At 56.4% G+C, this 15,724-nt stretch overlaps 6 protein-coding genes across 6 annotated transcripts; 3 read left to right on the top strand and 3 right to left on the bottom strand.

Annotated features, from left to right (window-relative positions):
• Positions 1-5: 5 nt before the first annotated feature.
• On the top strand, positions 6-1,302 carry C8Q71DRAFT_836591 (uncharacterized protein). Its single transcript, XM_047926450.1, has 3 exons — positions 6-164; positions 225-405; positions 455-1,302. Exons 1-3 carry the CDS (start codon positions 52-54, stop codon positions 1,142-1,144), a joined length of 984 nt encoding a protein of 327 aa, XP_047778165.1. The 5' UTR covers positions 6-51; the 3' UTR covers positions 1,145-1,302.
• A 95-nt stretch (positions 1,303-1,397) lies between these two features.
• On the top strand, positions 1,398-2,625 carry C8Q71DRAFT_96352 (Translin). Its single transcript, XM_047929220.1, has 5 exons — positions 1,398-1,521; positions 1,609-1,935; positions 1,990-2,137; positions 2,190-2,273; positions 2,327-2,625. The coding sequence occupies exons 1-5, from the start codon at positions 1,420-1,422 to the stop codon at positions 2,506-2,508; spliced, it is 843 nt and encodes a 280-aa protein (XP_047778164.1). The 5' UTR covers positions 1,398-1,419; the 3' UTR covers positions 2,509-2,625.
• A 452-nt stretch (positions 2,626-3,077) lies between these two features.
• Positions 3,078-5,253, top strand: C8Q71DRAFT_858630 (uncharacterized protein; the record flags this gene model as incomplete). The annotated part of the gene is made up of 2 exons (XM_047927540.1): positions 3,078-3,691; positions 3,768-5,253. 2 exons carry the CDS (start codon positions 3,078-3,080, stop codon positions 5,251-5,253), a joined length of 2,100 nt encoding a protein of 699 aa, XP_047778163.1.
• A 331-nt stretch (positions 5,254-5,584) lies between these two features.
• Positions 5,585-7,043, bottom strand: C8Q71DRAFT_763430 (ras protein). The gene is made up of 7 exons (XM_047923999.1): positions 6,861-7,043; positions 6,776-6,813; positions 6,656-6,722; positions 6,581-6,602; positions 6,355-6,450; positions 6,269-6,302; positions 5,585-6,212 (listed from the first exon to the last, which is right to left on the bottom strand). Exons 3-7 carry the CDS (start codon positions 6,719-6,721, stop codon positions 5,825-5,827), a joined length of 606 nt encoding a protein of 201 aa, XP_047778162.1. The 5' UTR covers position 6,722; positions 6,776-6,813; positions 6,861-7,043; the 3' UTR covers positions 5,585-5,824.
• A 5,523-nt stretch (positions 7,044-12,566) lies between these two features.
• On the bottom strand, positions 12,567-13,627 carry C8Q71DRAFT_763407 (uncharacterized protein). Its single transcript, XM_047923998.1, has 3 exons — positions 13,399-13,627; positions 13,012-13,332; positions 12,567-12,958 (listed from the first exon to the last, which is right to left on the bottom strand). Exons 1-2 carry the CDS (start codon positions 13,400-13,402, stop codon positions 13,025-13,027), a joined length of 312 nt encoding a protein of 103 aa, XP_047778161.1. The 5' UTR covers positions 13,403-13,627; the 3' UTR covers positions 12,567-12,958; positions 13,012-13,024.
• Positions 13,628-14,896: 1,269 nt separating this feature from the next.
• Positions 14,897-15,406, bottom strand: C8Q71DRAFT_724376 (Yippee/Mis18; the record flags this gene model as incomplete). Its single annotated transcript, XM_047921631.1, has 4 exons — positions 14,897-14,977; positions 15,041-15,149; positions 15,206-15,249; positions 15,308-15,406. 4 exons carry the CDS (start codon positions 15,404-15,406, stop codon positions 14,897-14,899), a joined length of 333 nt encoding a protein of 110 aa, XP_047778160.1.
• Positions 15,407-15,724: the final 318 nt, after the last annotated feature.

Here is a 15,724-nt window from a genome sequence, read left to right as displayed (position 1 = left end):
ACAAGGTCGCACCCGCTCGCCATTGATCTTCGCCCTCGCTCGCTGTCGGGCATGGCTGCCCAAATTGCTATTCACGACATGCAAGCTGCGATCCAAGACAACCCTGTTCTTGCTCACAAGCGCAATGCAGCCATGATGGAAGAGGGCAGGTACGAGGATCCCAGGTGCGTCCTCCGCTACAAACTGTGGCAAGTGCCAACCTTGACGAATCATTCACTCTACAGCATCGCAAGTCTGCCGTCCTTCGACAAGAATGCATGGTACTACCCTTCTCATGGCTATGAGGATACCGGAGTACGGTTCACATCCCCGCGGGGCAATTGGGGACGCAAGATGGTGCATGACGCCCGATGGGTGCGTAGAGACAAAATTGCCCCGTGGGCACCAGGGGTTGAGGATTGGGAGGTGTGTGATAGAGTTCTTGCATCTCAGAACTCAGCTCATAGAACAGAAGGCAGAAGAGCGTGCCAGGAAGCGTATCAAGCTCTTGTTGCCACCCCGGGACCGCTCGCCCTCACCGTCCATTATCCTGCCCCACCTACGCTCACCCTCACCACCCATCACGGCACCGTATCCCACACCTACCACTCAGCATTTTTCTTATACATCCTTTGTCATGGACAAGGCAGTGACGAGCTCCTTCCGGTCCCGGCTCCTCGATGAACTAGAGGGCGCGACCAATAGCCTCATCGAAGGCGAAGCAGCAGTACGACGTGCCCTTGGTCGGCTCTGGCAAGCTATGAGCGAGGATCCAGACCAGATTCCTGGCAATGCACCGGTGGTGCTTAAACGCGAGGACGAGGGTGATGGGGAAGACGAGCAGGGGCGCAGACTGGCGAGAGCACCAGACCTGATGCCTGTGGTCCACAAGCTCTTCCTGCAACCAGCGGTGGACAGGACGACACCAGCATACGATGCTATCCCATTTACTCACCCAGACATCCAGCTGGATAGCATGGAGAAGTCACTAGCGACTTTGCGGGAGTTGCAGGATGATGGGCGAGAGTACGCTGAGCGCTTGGAGGAAATCCGAGACGGGTTGGGGGATGTGCGGATACAGAGGAACGGTGTATGGGATTTGGTTCGCAGAAAGGCTCTCGCAGAGTTACAAGAAGCAGCGGCGCACTCTGCTGTCTCCATGTAAGGTACGGCTACACTGTATATCGTGTATGGTTGTTATCAGTATACCCCGTAAAGACCTGCTGGGTTCAGGCAGACCACAATGGCGAATCACACCACGTAGAGTGTAGGAACACATCGAGTACGTTGGTCTAGTACAGGGACGCGGGAAGTTCTGTGGTGAACGCGTTCGCCGCGATACTTAACTTAGGAGGTGGCGGCACGGTACGACGTCACCCGGCGCTCGAGCGATCATTGAGGTAGAGTTGGGCGCTTAGAGGAACCTTGTCTTGCCCAGTCATGTCTGTGGTGCTGAGTTCGAGAGACTCCATCCTCGAAGTTTTCGACCACTTCAGAGATGAGCTAGACGACTTTCACGACCGAAGAGAACGGCTTATCAAGGTCCGCTCGTCTTACATCTAGCTTTTCAAGCGTTCACCTTCTACCTATGGATCTCTACCGTTCTTCATTTCATCGTCATGCACACAGTGCAGCCGCGACGTCACAAACCTGTCCAAAAAGGTCATATTTCTCATCCATCGGTCACTGACGGAGGGTCTTGGTCAGTCTGATGAGCGGGAAACGTCCCTTCGCGCGGTTAGCAGAGCAAAGGAGAAGCTCAAGGACGTCCAGAACCTGTTCGCCGGCATGCGTGAGGAGGTCGCGGGCGATCGGTTCTGGAGACATCAACGAAATGTGTCTCCCGGGTTACAAGAGTACATTGAGGCTCTGAGCCTCGCACATTACCTGGAATGCCAAACGTTGATTTCGTATGAGGAGGTGCAGAAGTCTCTCAGCGACGCGGACGGGACACCGGTATGCTTCTGTGTCGCGCGTAACTCTACCGGTCAAAGCTCATTCTACGTCTAGTATTTCCCGTTACCGCTTGACGATTATCTGCTGGGTTTATCGGACCTGACGGGAGAGCTCATGCGCTACGCTATTTCGTCCATATCTCGTCGTGGTGGGCGGTCGAAGGCAAACGAAGTATGTATATTTGTCAGAGGCTGCAGAGCAGGTAAGCAGTATGTTCGACGTTCCACAGTATCGACGCTCAGCATGCATGCTAGACTTTGAAGGCCTTACTCCGCATTTCCGAGAGCTGCGTAAGAAGCAGCAAGTCACTTCCCAGTCACTGGAGAAAATCGAAGATGGCAAGTCTACGTATTCACTTCCGCTGCGATCGCTCCCTTGACAGTCGTCATAGTTGCCTATGCGATAGCAGTGCGCAGTTCCGAATACGATCTGCCTCCAGAGCTCTTGGATGACATCGTCGAGCGCACGGTGGCTGAGGCTGGATTCGGCGGCGGCGGGGATGATCGAGACCAGAGAAGAAGAGGTGGTCGACGCGGAGGGGAGGATGAGGATGAGGATGGAAACTACGATTAGACTCTACGGCATCAAGCAGCTACAGTATGTAAGTAGTAAGTACTTCCAGTGCAAGCCTGGCGCAAGCATTTCTTTCATTTGCGACGCGCGATACGAGAAGTCTTCGGAGAGGCATCAGCCGCTGAGCTTCCCCTGCGTGAGAAGGTCCGCTGCACCAGCCGAAAATGCGTGCTCGTTCCTGTTGCTTTGCCCGTCCCAGCCCGTACCTCGTCTCTTCTACTCCACAAACCTGCAGACCGCCTCAATGCATCGCTGGTACATGCGGCAGTCGCTAGCACCACCTTTGTATGCACCATCAAGGGTCGATCAATGTGCCGCTCACCGAGCTGTACGAAATGCAAATACGACAAGGCCGCGTCCCTTCGCTGCCAAACCGATGACACAGTGCGATAGTCCGGCGTTCTGGCCATCCCTCTCCTATTGCCTCTCCAAGTCCATCCGTGAGCGTCCGACCCAGGTTCCCCGTGGGATTTAACCTGCAGCTTGCCCCGCACTCTGCCCCCATCCCGTCCAGTCGCAGGGCGAGTCGGACTCCAGCCTCACCCTCCGCTCTCCCGCAGTCTCTCAACATGCAGCTCACGTTCTCCCCCGCTCTTGGCGAGGCCGTTCCCTTGGTCGTGCGACCGGGGAAGCACGGTGCTTCTCAAGACGTCCTCTTCAAGGCGACGTTCGACTCGTTCGCATCGTACGAGCATGCAAGGTCTTATGGCGTGCGGGTGGAGATGTGGACAGACCTGCCCATGGAAGGCAAGGCTCCGGGGCAATGGAGTGCGGTGCCGTTCGTGTTCCAAGATTTCCGAGACGAGGAGCATGGCCCGGAGTACCAGGTGCTTCCCTTACCCTCCCCCGCCGACGAAGATGCCGCGAGCAGCCACGGGCGTGCGGTCTACGCCAATCTCCCCTTGCGCCTAGTTGGTTATCGCAGCGGCCACCGGTTCTCCTTCACGTACCGGCTGGTGTATGCTTCTGGAGAAATCCGTTGGCTCGGCGCATTTGGCCAGAACGGCACATTGGTAGTTGACCAACTGTCCTTGCCGGAAGCCTTGGGAGTCACTCTAGGAGAGGGATGGGAAGTTCAGGACGACGGAGTTGTGCTTTTCGAGGGCGGGCCGGCAAACCGTCAAGAGGTTGGCAAGCTTTTGGCCGGTCGTTCTTGGTCGACTTGGGCGGTTGGGAGGGATAGGTCAGTTGATACACATGAAGCATCGCAGCGTCTGTCTCTGAACACGCTTATTCCCTGCAATGCTTAGCTGGCCTAGATTCTCCCCCACCCACATGGCAGAATCAAGCACTGCTCTGGTTCTCGTCCCCAGTTTGCGCGGTGATGCCATTACCACCACTCCACCTGTGGTCATAAGTGCATCTTCTGGCACGACCATCGGCATCGACGCTCGCGGCCGTATCATCTTTTCCTCAGACAATGACGGCGCCCGTCTTGCTCTTCGTATCATCGATGATACCAGATTCGTCGCGCTGACTGACTGCGACGTCCACATACGCTTGCTGGGAAGCCATCTCAACCCAGCGTCCGCCAGGATTGTAGCGTTCCATGCGCCAGGTGCGCAACTGCCACTCTCGGTACTGGTTCTACCTCCGCAAGATGGGCGTGCTAGTCAAGAAGTTCCCCTCGACATCAGCGCTCTGGCGCCAGCCGTTCCCAACGGCGCTCCTCGGTCTTTCGTGGTAACGACTTCGAATAAGCAAGTCTTCTTGGTACCTCCTGAGGATGAGCAGACCACGGTCAGCGTGGGTGCCCTCGGCGGAGTCGCTTTGGTCGCTCCTCTGTACGATCTAGCCACTCTAGAAAGTGCGCCAGAATACAGCTGGAAGGTTTCCGTGTTGCAGCCGCGCACCAACGGTACGCTCACGAAGTTCGAAGAGGAAGTTGACGCAGTCCCGCAGCGCTTGCTGCCCACTCCTCCGCCTTCTCCGCCTACGGCCATGCGAGTCGTCCAGCGTCCCCCTCCCCTCGCGCTGCCCTCGTTCGCCGAGGCATCGGAGGTACTTAGCTCCATGCAGTCGTCTGCTCGGTCTTCCGCGGTTTCCATACCTGCCGCTGCACCCGTCTCCGCCTCGCCGACCTCGGTCACGAACGTGCGGCCTCCTACTCCGTACCCCATCACCCGCACCCGGGATGAGGCAGACGACCTTGCGATTATGCGCCTGCACAGCATCTACCCACTGCGCCCATACGCCCAAGTATTGCTGGCTATGTTCGCGTGGATATGGCGCGTCATCTTCCAGCGGTTCGCCTTCCTTTGGCTCGGTGCAGCGGGCGTACATGTCTCCGAAAGCGGGGCAGACTATGATGAATCTACCACGCCTGTCAACAGCCCGGAGGCTGTGGCACACGAGGATAGACAGCCCGATGACGATGGAGAGAGTGTAGGCGAAGATGAAGTGGCGGACGAAGACATTCCCGAAGCCATGCCTACGCCTACGGCCGTCGCCACACTTATCCCTAGCCCCATCCTGCAGCCGGAACCCAAGATACCTGTCGCCAGTCCCAAGATGGTCAGGTCGCTGCCGGCCATACGATATGATGTCTCGCACCATGACGGTCAAATCGCTCTGCTCGTCCAAGCCCCCGACGATAACTCCTCAGTTTCCGAGCGCATGCGGTTTGTCATGAATGGCAAACCTGTGACTGAGCCTCACATTGTGGCGAAACGCAACGGCCACCACGTCGTTCAGCTCGACGCCCCCATTGGCTGCGAGAGCAAGTTGCTGGTGACGTTCATCTAGGTTCTCTGAGTATACACCCTATTTATCACATTCTGTTCACGGTCCCTCGAGCGCGCTGCAGGAGTCGAGAATATCTGACCAGCCCTCGCGTTCCTCGCTCAACATGTTTGTACGAAAAGCCGGCGCTGTATCACTCACCAGTGTATCAGTGATTTGATCCTGTATCACGACCTGTGTCCACATAGCCTTGTAGAACCACGATTGCAATGTATCTCATGATTCGTCCCAAGGCCCTGGCGAGGCAATGCCTCGCTGCAACAAGTCTCAGGAGACCTTCAAACATCTGAGGCCTTGCGGTCCTGTCATTGTGGTACCTGCTCACACAGTGTGGTGCGTCCAAGTAAGCGTAGATGCATTCCTATGTGTCAGAACTGGACTATGCACAGAGGGAAGAGCGGGGGATATGTACATCATGAAGCAACTCTGAATGTCATATAGCCGGCGGGAAAGGGATATCTGTCCCGGCAGCAGTCGGAACCGGACGTTATGAACCCAACGTAAGAGAGAAATGGTATCGTGGTACGGGGTGAGCAGCAGAAATGGGTCAGTTCTATATAGTCCTCGATGCACCCTACATGATAATACACTTGATCTTCCCTGGACCCTTCCCTGAAGGCTTTGACCCAACCCGATCGTCCCTGACTCGTGGTTGGCCCTGCATGCCCTGTTCCGCTTGTTTTGTCTGTCGTAGCAACCGGACAAGATCCACGAAGAGCCTCTCGACGTTCGTCGGTGTCTTGGCGGACGTTTCGAGGAATTCGCAGCCGAAGTTCCGTGCGAGCGTCGCGCCCTCTTCCCGCGAGACCTCTCGTTCGTACTGCTTGTCGCACTTGTTGCCCACGAGCATGAAGACCGGCTTCTGTCGCTTCACCTTCAGCATGGCTTGTCGGAAGACGTCGAGCCGGTCGAAAGTTGCCCGTGACGCGATCGAGTAGACCAGAATAAACCCCTGGCCTTCCCTGTATGCCAAGGCAGGTTGGACGTAAGGCTAGCCTGGCACGCGACTACGACGTACCTGACCCATTGGTCGCGTAAAGTCGCGTACTCCTCTGCGTTTCGTGAGGACACGTCGCTGACCCGCGAAATGGGCAGGGTACACACCTTGTCCTGCTGTATCAATCACCTCAATAAAGCACATCCGCTTGTCGACGACCAGCTGTCGGCGATATGCATCTTCTATCGTTGGATCATATGTCTGCCGCGGAACGCGCTCGTGAGTAGTGCGACCAACTCAATAGACGACGGACATACCTCTGTGGCAAGAGGAAGCGACCGACGCAGAGACGTTCAATGGGCGTGCAGATTAGAGCGATGAGCGGGTACCCACCAACAAAGCAATTCAGTGTAAACTGCCAGCGCGAGTTAGGACACCGGACGGGGCAAGTGGGCGCGGGAGACGTACCTGCACAGCCAAAGCGGTCTTGCCTACGCCTCCATCACCGAGGACGGCTACCCTCCAGCTATCCATTCTGTGGGCGTGGTGTCATTCGAGGACGTGGGTGGAGGGGAGCGACGGAAGTACCTTCACTGAGAGAAACGAGAGTACAGGGATATGCAAGTCTGATCGCGTCTGAGCGAGAGTCTGATCGGCGGGGAAGAGAGGCTACCTTGAAAATGAGAGAGCAGCCGACGTGAAGCGGAATGCGCGAGAGACAGGGGAGGTGGAAGGGGTGCGGATGAAGAGAACAGAGAAAGAGATCTGAACGTCGTGCAAGTTCGTGCAGGGTCGTAAAAGGCGAGGCTTGCGGCCTTGGGTGTGGTGGACGTCGACAGTACGGAATAGCCTTGTGTGCGCTCCCAGCGCCCCTCTGCGTATTTCTAGACTCCCCCAAACACAGCCAACTTTTCCGCCCTTTTCCGGCTCGAACCGGCGCCCCCATATATGGTGCTTCCCGCGCAATTCCCCGCGTTTCGTCCCAATCTCCCGCGCGCCCGTCCTGCCACTGAGCGGCTTGGTCTGAGTCTCCGTGTCCGAGTCTGAGCCTCCGTGTCCGAGTCTGAGCCTCTCGTCCGCGCCCTGCCTCCTCCCCGCGCCGCGCCGTCGCTGTGCGGCCATCGCCGATATCACTATCGCCCCTCTTTCCCATCCCCTCGCACAGCCAGCCCCCAGACCTGTCCAGCTCCTCTTCCATAAGGAACAGTCCTGACCGCACGCTGTGCCCGCTCGTGACTCGCCCTGCCCGGCCTACGCTTTATTTGTGCATGTACCATAGCCGACCGTGTTGACAGTAATGAGCCTCATCTCGAGTGCACATATCCCAGCATCGTCGACCGTTTCGTTGGTACATAAGCTCTGCGCCAAGTGCTCGGGCACGCCCGCATTCATCCGTGCCATCCGTGCAAACCTACGGCAGCGAAGGTAATTCACTACCACTGTCGACTCATGGCAATGATAATCTCGCATGTCTTCAGCACGCATGTCTTGCACAATAACGGCATCTCGCTATGGGATCCGTGAGCGTCCTCCCACATTCAGCTGTGCCCAGACCCGGTGGATACCCCAATTGGCTTCGTCGAGCGGACCCCCCGAAGCTCTGAAGCTTGAAGCTTGAAGCCAACCACAGTACACGGTTTACCCGAGGTCGGCATAAGATCACAATTAGTGATGCAGACCTTGTAGCTAATTGTGATTGACGAGCACAGTCCGAACTCGAGACCGGTCCTCAGGTCGTCCCGGTAGGTGCCGGCGAGGTGCCGGAGACGGTAGACCTGCAGGTTACCGGAGGGCGGTACACCGCCGGTATCAGCGAATACGAATATGTGGAACGTGAGTGGTAGAAATTACCAGGCAATGAAACTCAAGTCATGCAAGCGGTCAGACCGACCGAGTAGCCATTGCTTAGACAGGATCTCATGCCTCAGCCGCTCGAGGCCTAGGACGAGCGCGACAGAATGCCACCGAACACGACCGAAGTGGACTGATGGGTATGGAAACCCTATTTGGCTCGAGTTACGGGCAAAACGCCCTGCAAGTGCTGCTACGCAGATGCTCTGCCCAGGAGGAGTATTTCCGCGGCTACACGCCAATCTCACAGGGGCACCGAGGAGGTATCCCTCGGCCAATGACCTTACATGAAATCTGCTTTCCTCTTTTCGGACGGACGAGCGAAGAACTTCGGACAAAGCCAAGGCTGACTCACAAGTTCTAACGCCACGAACACGCGTAAGCCGTGCTGAATTGGTGGAATTCCAGGTGCGGTCAGGCGCAGCATGTACGAGAACTACACCTCAGCTCGGCGTCTGTTAGTATGCATAGGCAGCCAAGTCCACGGCTCGGCTTCGATGGAAAGGTCAGGAAGGGTCCCTGCTGCTGCACGCAAGGTGAGCCTCTCATTGAGCGGTTCTGGACGTAATGAAGAAAGCTGACCGGCTGACTGTCCAGTGAGTGGTACGAAGTGAGCAGTACTCCCCCGATCTTGTACCTGAGACGCCAGAGACAGGGTCACGCTGGTCAGACAGTCCGTCGTGTTGCGTGAAGGCGACACGCCGCTGGGCTGTGCTGAGCGGTGGGTGTATGGTGAGCACCCTTTACTGAATGTGGCACCGTGTGCTGGCAGTGGGGTTAGACACTCTGAATTGATAACGGATCTTGACAGGACTGAGGTGGCCTCGCAACTTGGAGTTGTTGCTATGCCTGAGCCGTATGTGCTCCAATGTCATGGCATAGGACGCGTGTACGGCGAGCCGTGCGAGGGCGGGCGTCGACGCCGACTTTCATCCAGTCGCCCAGGACTTCGCACACTGTTGTGCGTGACCGCGATTGGAGGCTGCGATCGGGAGATAAGATGATGATTACCTTCCGCACATTAACTGCCGTCGCGCGCTGACCGTGGTCAACGAGCGTGTCCCAAGTTGGCAGCGTCTAGATCGACTATGTGGGTGACATAACGTCCGAGTCTATAGTTGCCGGCACATTATTCCTTCTTCCGACGCGGCTTGTGCCCATTCTCTACGTTAGGGTATGGGAGTCTAGTCGATATTATGCGGGATGAATTCACACAAGTACTGTTCGCAAGTTGTGAGTGCAGCTGCGTTCATATACGCCGGGAGATGAACGAGCTGACCGTCGGCTTCAACATAGGAGGGCAGGGGCTTGGTTATGCCCGCAATTTGAAAGGGCTCCGATGACTGGCTCGGAGTCGAAGTCGAAGCGTACGCAAGTCAAAATGGGCGCGCTCCGTGGCATCTCCGCGTACAGGTCACCCCTTTCGTATGCACAATTACCCCGGAACTAGAACAGACAAACCGACCGAAGACGGCGATTCCCAGGAGATAGCACGTATGCTCTCTCTGACTGACACGATGACCGTGCATGCGGTCCGCCGCATGCCTCGGCGCGAGAACTCCCGGGGTCTGCGGAATCAGCGTCATATCGAACTTAGTGCCTAACAAGGGTAACTCTGCATTCGATGGAATAAATGTACCATTCACATTGACCAGGTGCCTATCGCCAAGAAGCTTCAGCCACCCGCCTGCCGGTGCGTCTGTGGTCCAGCAGGAGCCTTGTTAGTGTTAAGTTTGACTCTGCAGATGGCCGTGCGATTTACTGAGACTCGATATATGTACCATGCCTTCCATGCCTCCCGAAGCGTGTTGTCTCTACAAATCTGTGGATAACTGGACGGTTGATTCTGTCGGACCACCTAGATAGATGGTGATCCCGCAAGGTTCTGGACGCGGTCATGACCCTGACACTAGGTGAACTGAAACAAAATCGTGAGTGTATCCGCCTGTGGGTAATCATCAGCTTGTCTGCTTATGAACAGTCCCCCAGGTCCTATCGTACGAACATACACCACCGACAGAACCTCTTTATATGACTTGTTGAAGACTTCGCAATGCATCTGGACTCCCCATGGAACAGCCGTGTGCGGAGATGTACTCGGCGAATCGGTTGGTCAAGTTCCAGACATAAGGGACCGGAGTCGGACATGTCGGCTCTTCCTGCAGGTGAGTCATGAGCTGCGCTTGGCCTAGAACGTTTGTCCGCTGAGGGATGAGCATTCCTGAATTCGTTCGCACAGGCTAGCCCTGCAGTCCATCTCAATGATGAGTGGGGCGCACAATTGTCTCTGTCCAGGTGCGTTGGGCGTATCGCTCCCGTGTCACCAACCTTGCTATTCACTTTAGGCACCGAGGCCGCGGGGGTATACCGCGTTCTATTCCCTACGCTTCCTCCGCTTCGCCGGTCTAGCGCTTGGGCACCAATAATGACGTTCAAGTTCTTCCCCAACCCGACTCGTCCAGCCCTGCTGACTGTACCAGCCTACGGCCGCAAACGGGTGCCCTTGTTCTTCGACTCGGAGGTGACCGTGGCTCAGTCTGACATACCGGCGAGGGTGACTGTCTGCGGTATGAGGCGTAGCGCTGCTGCCAAATGACCGATAGCTCCACTTTCAGCATACGGCAGAAAGGACAAATGGCGACGGTCTTTTCGAAAAGCGTTAGCTTTGGGGTTGAAGGGAGCTCACAGGGTGGATCTTTTTGGAGGTTGCTCCCCAGAGAGTTCCCAAGGACCCTGCTATTATCTGCTTTACTCAGGGAGCGTCCTGACGAGCGGTCGACGCACCGGCGCAAGGCAACAATGACATGTCGTCAGTATCCCCCGCCCATCTCAACGTATCGTGCAGTGAGTGATCCCAGTGATGGCTCTGTTCCTGTTCCCAGTATCAACGTTCTACATCCATCAGGCCGTCTGTTAAGTTAGCTCCGTAAGATGTCGTATCTGTGTTGGCCGTGACGTTGGTTTGATGGTTTTTGCAGCAGGTGTAAACCACAGAGAACTCATCTCTCGTGGCAGTGCGGTGAAGATTAGTATTACTGCGTTCGTCAATGTCAGGCCATGTCTCGGGGAAAAGGGGCGGCCGCACGTTTCAATTGCGGCCCGCGAAGGTACCTATTATGTCACTGCGCAGATGTTGCTCCCTGTTGAACGACATTCTGACACCTATGTTCTGTAGTGTATTGCCGATGAGCCAGCCGGCAACAGCACAAATAGGGCCGTTTGATTATTCTGGATGCGCCAGTCGACAGTACGGATTGACTGCCACAGTGATCCGTAATGAGGTCTTGACGCTTGATCTCGTATGTGCTATCCCGCCACTTTCCATTGGTCTCAACCCAGGCAGTGGTCGTTCAAGGGTATGATTGATTTTCTGGTCGTCTACAGTGGCCCGGGCTGGCTCCACCAACATCAAGCTTGTGCTAAGTAGTATGTTCTGTCTAGTATCTTGCTTGTGAGTATATCATCACCGATGCTTACGGTATTTTCCTGAAGAACATCAACAACAGGAAACGTTTCCGCCACTGGCGATCACAACCCGAATTGCATTCGGTGCCGCAGCAGCGGACATTTACGGCAGCGACTGACAATCTTCAGGCCAAGCTGCCGGATTGGTTCTTCTCGATTTGCCGGTCGCGGGCCTTCCCCTTCCCCACGCTTACGACACATCGGCGGTGAGTCCTTGTGTGACTGCCGTAACATAGTATGTGGGCTTCGTTGAACGTCCGTCGTGGTGTCAGTGTGCTTTTTAGGTTGCTCTGAGTGTTCTCGGAGTGTTCTGACTCGGAGGCTGTACTCGCGTCTGCCTGAAATCTGAAACACGGACGGTACGTTTTCCTCATTGCAGCGCAGAGAACATTCAAGAGTGTAGGCGTCAACCGACCACAACTTCGCCAACTCGGATCAAGCCTCCAAGAACCGTTGCTGTCTGCATCGTCCGAATTCGTCCGCTATCTGAGTTCGCCGTCCAGAGACATCCGGGACTTCCCACCTCAGACACACAGGCTCGGTGCAACCAGGGCCACTGGAAGTGCTTACGACAATAGGGTCGAGAGGGGCAAACGTTACGAGAATGTCCGCTCCGCTCGAAGCTTCTGGTTGTTCGTCATTCCGTGTACGTACCTCTTAGCCTCTGCTTCAGGCTGAACGATGAATGTCGAATTTGGCCGCGGAGACCATCGTCTCTTGGTGACTCTTCACGAGTCTATCACACACGGCTGGTGGCCAATCTGGTGCCTCGCTCACGCCTTAGGCCACAGGAACCGGTGTCTCAGTTCTTCTACGCAGACGAAGTGCTTCACAAGACCGATGCTAACGACCGAACCAATCTCTGCTGATGATATTCTCGGGATCACTTCGCCTTCGATTGCGCTGATAGCGCCGTCACATTGCAAGAAGGCCGTCTCGGCCAGCGGAAGCTAGACTTACAAATGTGAACAATACCACTGCTGGTAGCGAGACGTGGGCGGCGTCAGTCCGCACAATGATGACAGTCGACACGGCATCAGTGTATATGCCACGGCCGTCAGGCTGCATAACTACGGTCTTGCGGCGAGCAAACGCGAGTCATTATGCGGGTCCCGTCGCCCGGGTATACCGCGGCTGTGATGTTTGGAATCGCAGTTATGATTACACTGCAATGTTGCGTTGTATGCTACTATGTATGCCCGTCGTGCGCGGTATGTCACATTCTACAACAAATATCATGAAACCCAGAGAACCCAAGACTCCCAGAGAAGGTGGAAAAGAAGGGGAGCCACGCGAGACGTGAAGTGTAAGGGGCGGAGTAGGAAGCTCATAAAGCAACACACGTAGAAGCTCCATCAAGTAACGCTCAGGCAGGTCGTGTCTATGAGTACAGTGGATGGGCAAAGCGATGGACGTCGAGTCGTCACATAAATAGTCAGACCGGGGTATGGGCATCTACGTCACCGCCGTCAGCACACCAGGCGGAGTATGCAAGGCGCACAACACACCTCTCGGACGCATTCACTCCTGCCGGCTGAACTCCGCTTGTGTGAGGTTGAGGACGAACGCACACTTGGTGTTCGCAGGCGGCTCGATGATCTTGACCTGTCTCTTCCCTCCCTGGGCCCCTGACCGCTGTGACAGGCCGGGAGACATGGTGTTGGCGATAGAGGGGAAGGGCCGCAGTGGCCGCGATACGGGGAACGACGGTGCAGCTCCGAGTGACCGAGTTTGCCGCGAGGACGCGTTCGAAACGAGCGGGGACGATGCGTATGGCCTCACAGAGGCAGGGTTGAGCGCGGAGGGGCCTGCAGACATAGTCATGATAGCTGGAAGAGAAGCGAAATGATCAGTCAGCCTCTGACGGGGAACGACACGGCATCAGGCTTGCGTACCCATTTTAGAATAAGTGACGGGCGCGGTCTAGTGGTGAGTGGATGAGCTATGAAATCCGGGTCCGGGGGTCGTGAAGGAAGGAGATGAAGGGGGAGGGGGACTAGGGCGCGACGCTGGGCACAGCTGGGGATAATATACGCCGAAAGACCCAAAAACCCCAGCGACTTTTCCCCAGTCTCCTCGGCGCTTCCCCGACGCCAAACAACGCGTCGGCCTCTTCGGACAAACAACACGTCCGTCCCGCCCCCGCCGATCACTAGCACTCTCCGTCCGCCCACCATCCCTCCGCACGTCGACTCCCGCCCCCGCTGTGCTCGCCAGCCCACAGCAGAGCACCAGCAGCGCACACTCCGATCCTCATCACAACACGTAATACACCCATAGGCTGTCTATCACGTCTGATTGTGGCGGCGCGCTTATGACCAGAAGCAGCCAACAGTTCGCTGCGCACCGCCCAATGTCGCTCAATGTCAAGAGTCGAATGTGGCCCGCAGATCCGCCGGTCAGGTAGCTCTCCATACATTGTAGAGTCACTCCCACCTATGTCCGAAAATTTGAACCTTGTACTTCCTCTGAGGATGGCGCACTAGTTGCCGCGCAACGCGATCTGAAGTGACCATGGGTAGGTAAGTTCATCTGCTGCCTACATTCGTCGCGACAACTTGATTAGCATCGGTGGTCGGCGTCCTATCACACACGTCCATCAATACATATCCGCCACTAGTAGCAACACCAGCTCCTCGCCGCTTACTTAGGTGATAGGGATGTCCCGAGAGAACGTCAGCAACTAAGTCTGTACATGCTATCAGCACATCTCCTCGAGCTCGCCATCAGTGTACGCGAAACCGCCATTACACTTGCCTAATCATTTATCTGCTGAACCATGCCTCAACAGGCTCAACTCTGCCCGCCATGACGTTATTGCTACGACATGCTCAGCCTCGCGTACGATAGTGACAGGCGTCGCCTCAAGCATTGAATAAGTAGTACAGATAATATTATGATACATCTATGTGCAACTCCTGGCATCGTACAGAACGAGTAAAGTTGGTTGATTTCAGCGCTCCGATTCGCCTCCGGGTCGATGACGAACGGTGGCCGGGCAGACTACACGGGATAAGGGCAATCGGAAGAGGGGAGGGGTTGTGAAGGATGGCAGCTTCGGCATAAGTGCCTGGGCAAACACATGAGCGGGGGTAGGATATCCCCAATATGTACGGTAGGACCGAAGTGCCCATGGGGAAGAGGTGGAGGAGTGCATGGGCGCCCGGGCACCCGCTCGACTTCCGTACCTCTGTAATTACGCACATCTACTCCTTGAGACTCCGCGTCCGAGGCGAACGCGCGGTATGCGGAGGAAGTGTGGGCGGATGCGATGCGATGGCAAGACCAAGACCGATGTGACCGACAGCCGTTGAACGAGGTGTGCGCGGGGTAGGTGGGCTCAGCCTAAAGGCTGTCCAAGCAGCGCTGCCCGTTGGTCGCGCTGCCGGCGATTCACTGCACGTCGACAAGGAGATTGCGTTCGAGGATGAACTTGCCCTCCTTGTACTTCTGCGAGGCCTCGTAGGCGCGGTCCTGTACACCGCCACGGTCGTAAGCACTGCTGGATGTCAGTACGGTCGATGGCAGGAAACCTACGTATTTCCATCCCAGGGTCTGCCCGCACTTGCAGCAATAGATGTCGCGCACAGTGTGATTGCCCGTGGTCATGACACGGTCATTGGGTTCCCCCTCAATGACGTTCACGCTATGATTAGCCGCCTGGCTCAGTAATCGCTCTCGGTGAAGGGGGACACTACTCACACTCCGTCGAAGAGATACGCACGACCATGTTGGCCGTGGAAGGCCTGTTAGGGATGAGACGACGTGAGCCGAGAACAGCGTCGTGAGGCCCGAGGGACTCACACGAGAGATCATCGAGTGGATTGTGGCGAGGTGAGTCTTACAGCTCGAGCACCCGTAGATACGGGCACCGTTCAAATATCGGCGGTAGCTCATGCCCATCTTGGACAAGACGCAGGGAGACGATGTCTGGAGGGTGAGCGAGGATCGCGAACGGAACAAAGAGGACCGGGGCACGAGGACGAGGGCAGCCGGGCGCGAGAGGGGCTTATATACTGTTTCGCCTCAACGTGTGAAGGACTGTCGGCGAGCACACTAGGTCGGACCGCCGGCAGGAGGTGCAGGCAGGGAAATATGGACGGCGTCCACGGTCCACTTGCTTGAGTCGCGTATCTTATCCTCTGGAAGAGTCGAGTTCGGGTGAGAGAGCCTCAGGCCCTGCGGCGCTTCCACGCTACGCCCGCAGAGGCGCCCGTCCGA

Source organism: Rhodofomes roseus, assembly GCF_022264815.1.
Source record: "Rhodofomes roseus strain CIRM-BRFM 1785 chromosome Unknown C8Q71scaffold_12, whole genome shotgun sequence".
Taxonomy (NCBI): domain Eukaryota; kingdom Fungi; phylum Basidiomycota; class Agaricomycetes; order Polyporales; family Fomitopsidaceae; genus Rhodofomes; species Rhodofomes roseus.
Note: the sequence above shows the minus strand (reverse complement) of the source record. Positions and strands in the feature narration are given on the sequence as shown.